The sequence below is a fragment of the Arachis ipaensis genome, chromosome B10 (genome assembly GCF_000816755.2).
Source record: "Arachis ipaensis cultivar K30076 chromosome B10, Araip1.1, whole genome shotgun sequence".
NCBI lineage: Eukaryota > Viridiplantae > Streptophyta > Magnoliopsida > Fabales > Fabaceae > Arachis > Arachis ipaensis.
In genome coordinates this window covers 75,037,788-75,042,562 of record NC_029794.2, presented here as the reverse complement: position 1 = coordinate 75,042,562, position 4,775 = coordinate 75,037,788, and the positions used below count along the sequence as shown (strand labels likewise).

Genomic DNA, 4,775 nt, shown 5'->3' with positions numbered 1-4,775 from the left:
TTAAAAATAAAAATATAACATAATATTATAATTAATTTAAAACATATATTTTAGTTCTCTTAGAGTGTGCATAGACCAGAAGAAGCCAAGTTCCCCTTGACTCAGACTCGACCCAAAATAATGATCGGGTCTATTTTTGAGATCCTTACCCGACTTTAAACCCAATAAAATCATACAAAATTAGCCCTTAAAATGTTCGAAGCTGGACCAGATCTTCGAACCGGACTAGACTATGTATACCCCTACTTAGATTTATTGTATTTCGCTGTTATGCGAAAATTGGGAAAACCCCACTTTCCTCTACTAGTAGTCCTGACTTTTGTACACACTTTTTTCTTTCATTTGAAATAAAATCGCATTAGTGTCTTTGGGAGAAAAGAAAAAATACTGCTAGGCTCCATAACGATGTTCTAATTCAACTATGCGAGATGGGAGAACGGTACATAATAGTTAGGGTTCTGAAATAGTCGATCGCTTTTATTTTCAATAACCATACTGTGAACACCAATCAAACTATAAAATACGTATTTAATTAGTTCTCTACTACAAAATTTAATTATTGTAATAACTGATTATTTAAATAAAAAATACCGATTAATTAAAAAAATACATAAGGACTAAATTTGATCATCAGTTTTTCTTTAGCTGCTTTTTTTCTTTATTAACGTTTTTTCTTCAGCTTTAGAAATATCATTATCAATAACTAAATTTGATCTAATTCACATTTTTTGAATTTTGTAAAGATTTTTTCTCAAAAAAGGTTGACAAGTAGTTTCAGTATACCCTTAACGGGTTCCACATACATTTCTTGATTTTCTTCAAAACGGGAAATGTATGGATTTTATAGTCTAGAAGCAGGAACCTACCTAGCAAATATATATGTTTTAAATTATTTTTAATAAATCGTTAAAAATGTTATTGTCGAGATCCATCAAGTTTGAAATTTGAAACACGTCCAAAAAAAAGTAAAAGAAATCCACATTTGCAATTTACATCTTGTATCAAAGAATAAAAAGGTATCTCCGGTAATTGAAGACCTTGTGCCCATGACAAAAAATTAAACGCTAACTAAACATCTATTCAAATTAACCTTGCTTTCATTCCCTAAAAGTAACCTTCTACCCATCAGAAGTTCACGTTGGAACACCCTAGGAACTTTTGTACACAGGTTATGGTTACCTTTCATGATCCTACATCCTCATGTCTACTTCAAACCACGATAATCCAAACACTTCCAAAGGCAACCCAGACTCCAACATGCTACCCGCTTCCTTCTTTCAACAACCCAAAAACATAAAAAAGCAAAAAGTAAATAATTTCTACCTTTATTTTCCTACCATTAGCTAAATTATTGTGCAAAACATACTGTTTTTTCTCGACTGAAAGTACAGGTGTTGTGACAGATGTTGTAATAACTATCCAACAAAGGTGCATAATTATACATTACCGATTCATGAGCAGAGCCAACAGGCATGAGGTTTAACAAGTTCTCATACCTGAAATACATCTCAGCCTGCCTGTTGATTTATGCGCCTCAGCCTAAGTCCAACATCTGCTTCATGGTCAGATAAAATTGTATCCGGCACGCCTGTAGAAGCTCCTGCTTCATTTGCCTTCTCGACATGTTCTCCAAAGTTGTGCAACCGCCGGCCAATGAGATACCGGTCATCGCGTATTGAATTATGAAGATTCGTAAACCAAACATGAAATCTCTTGGCACAAAAGCACAAGAAACTGAAACAGAGGCATCCCAACCATGCAAACCGATATACAGCAGAATTGACCACCAAAGGATACCCAAGTACCGGAAACACACCTCTGGCAAGAACATAAGGTACACACAATGCTGTCAATAGTTTCATTATGATTGGAAGTACAATTTCCCGAAGGACCCAAAGGCCTTGTAGCCTGGAGAAACCATCTTCTCTCACTCTCTCAAACTTTACTCGCCAGCTGTCATCCACGAGAGGCATCATGTGGTCTAACATAACCTATTCAAAGAACTAAGTCAGCACCAAGAAAATCAAAGCAAGAAAGCTTATCAATTCCAAATTATTAGTCAGGTATGAAAGGTGTCAACTTTTCTTTAGCAAAACTTGGTCAGCTGATAGGAAATTGATGAACTGAAAAATTATAGAAGATGAGCCAATATTTCTCTCTTCTTACAATGCAAAATATAACTCACCAGGACCTAACCTTACAAGTCATTTCATAAAAAGTTAATACCATTGCCAACTTGATATCCAAAATAGGGTGTAGGAGGGTATATAATCCTACTAGGAATAATAAACTACATATGCTAGAAGGAAGTATGAACAACGGGTGTAGATGATAACATGGATCAAACAATGACATTGGATTCTATACTGTCTCTGTCATATGGGTATATAGATCCAGATAAATTGGAGAATCTGTTGGATAGTCATTAATTAATGCGAAACTTTGCGAGTTACTACGAAATGGATCAATTACAAAAGTTGGTACAGCCAAGGAAATGTAGATAATTTTTTAAAAAACAAAAACACTTACCAATCTTGTCCATATCTTTAGGAATATAAGGCCTAAAGCCCAGTCTTGATAGAGGAGGAACACAGGACTTTCGTCCACTGGAACTCTCATTGGCACGATGACCAAAAGCTCAAAGAGAAGCCCAATTAGCACCGGGATGACAAATATCTAAAATAAGGAAGCGGGGAAGATAATTAAAAATAAAGAAAAACTATGCATAAGCAAAATCAGGCTGAATAACAAAATCAATGACCATCCTTACCCATATAGACAAAAGTGCAGAACTCTTCATAACAATGGCACACCACTTCCATATTTGGCCAAACAAGACTGAGGCCCTCCTTTTTTTGATTTGCTCAATTGAGTATCTAACTCCAGCAACAGCAGTCCAGATCACGTAGCTTCCAATTACGAATGCATACAGATCTGAAGAAAGATACAAGATTACAACCACATTCATATTAACAAAGTTTGGGAACAAAAACCAGTTCACTCAATTACATACCATTGCACTTAATGCCATGAGTTATGGGCAGACGTGGAATAGAATTGAAAAGTGCCCGTCCAAGTGAAATTGGTACAACTATCAGGGCAGAGTTGAAGACAAGCAGGGTCATCCAAGCTATCACCAGTAGTAGAACAATGCGAAGTGCAAAAGCATAACTGCTAGAGTAAGAAAATATGTAATCAGATGGTGCCAGAGAAATAGCTTCCGAAACATGAGTGTACACACACAGATTAGCAGCTAGACCTATCATCGATGAATTATGCAAAGTAAACATAAAAAATAAAAGATAAAAAGTAAAAAGTAAAAAGTACAAAAAGGTCACATAGACAAAATAACTAGATACAGAGGAGGAAGGGCCTAAATCATAATAGTGGGACTTTAATCTAACAATATGGAAGGAACTCACTCAGAATCAGATTGTTCATCATTATCATAATCCTCGGCAGCATTTGGATCACCTGCTGCATTAATAACCCTATTCAAATCATCCCCCGCAAAGGCCACCATACCCTGATCGTGCACCCCTGCTTGTACAACCTGTAGCCTGTCCTGCCTAACTGGTTCCCCATTTCCATTTTCTTGACCACCATTGTCATCAGGTCTAGGCAGTAAGAAATCAGTTAAACCAAGTGCCCAACCAACTGCTGTGAACCAGTATCGAAGCAGGGATTTAATAGTTGTCCGCAATTTAAAATGCTCAATAGCAAATGGGATACAAATCTGAAAGAGAAGCATGTCCGCTGGGATTTCAGTGAATGGATCAGAAACCCTGCAAAAATATGTATTTGAAGTTAATAACTATAGTAGAGAGGCTGAGTGCATGTATGAAATGTTGGAACCGCTCAAGGAGGTCAGCTTACGATATGTCAAGTGGGAAAATAGAAGGAGCCATCCGCATGGCAAGTTTAACAGGCAAAAATACTAGCATCACAATCAAACTGCCATAAACTGCAACAGATAACAGAACCCTGCGAGCATGCTTGTGGACAGGATCATCAATCAGATCACGGAACGGATTGTAGTTTGGATCAGCTGGATCCCGAAGGAAGTACAGAACCCCATTGCGCAAAACCTGCCATAAGAAACAGATGAAACATGTAAACTAGTAGTCAAAAATAGAAATAGCTTTAAGAATCATGTCATATGAGCAAATGTTACCCCTCTAAGAAGGCTGACAAATATGCTAATTTGTAGCATATACACAATCCCCACAACCCAATGAACTAGGGAACTGGCTAAAGGTGATGCAGAGAAGAACTGAACTCTGTGAACCATTGTCTTCCCAAACATCTGTATGGTGCAAACATCAAGCCACCATCCACACATCAAGGGGAATACCCCAAGTTCAATAACCAAAAGGAAAGCAACCTTAACCATAGTCATCAAGTGCTTCATTGCTGCCAAAAACTGCCTGAAGAGAGATGGAATTGTTTCTGCTATAGAAGCAATACCATAGAATCTTCCCATCATCAAAGGCTCACCCTTCGTGTAACGAATCAAAGCAACAATACCGAAGTAGCAGAAAATTAGACTCAATATGAATATATATCCTATTGCTAAAGTAGTAACATCTGAAAGCCTTGAAGTTCCAATTGACACTCCTTTCAAGAGATCAGACGAGGCAGATTCACTTATGTTGTTTGCCATTTCACTCAATCCACTAGCATTCACTTTCAGCATGTCTGCAACCTGACCAATTGATCCACTTTCTTGAGTCTCAGATGACAAATTCTTAACAGCAGTTAATGCATTTTTTTAC

At 37.2% G+C, this 4,775-nt stretch overlaps 1 protein-coding gene across 2 annotated transcripts in view; it reads right to left on the bottom strand.

The window, feature by feature from the left end:
• Positions 964-4,775, bottom strand: part of LOC107622517 (probable E3 ubiquitin ligase SUD1) — a gene marked incomplete in the record, with an annotated part of 6,662 nt that continues 2,850 nt past the window's right edge. Inside the window, 7 exon segments of one of the 2 annotated variants that reach the window (XM_016324446.2) lie at positions 964-1,991; positions 2,530-2,676; positions 2,771-2,934; positions 3,014-3,174; positions 3,423-3,785; positions 3,877-4,088; positions 4,175-4,772. In XM_016324446.2, coding sequence (XP_016179932.1) covers positions 1,509-1,991; positions 2,530-2,676; positions 2,771-2,934; positions 3,014-3,174; positions 3,423-3,785; positions 3,877-4,088; positions 4,175-4,772 — 2,128 coding nt within the window. 2 annotated transcript variants of the gene reach the window in all.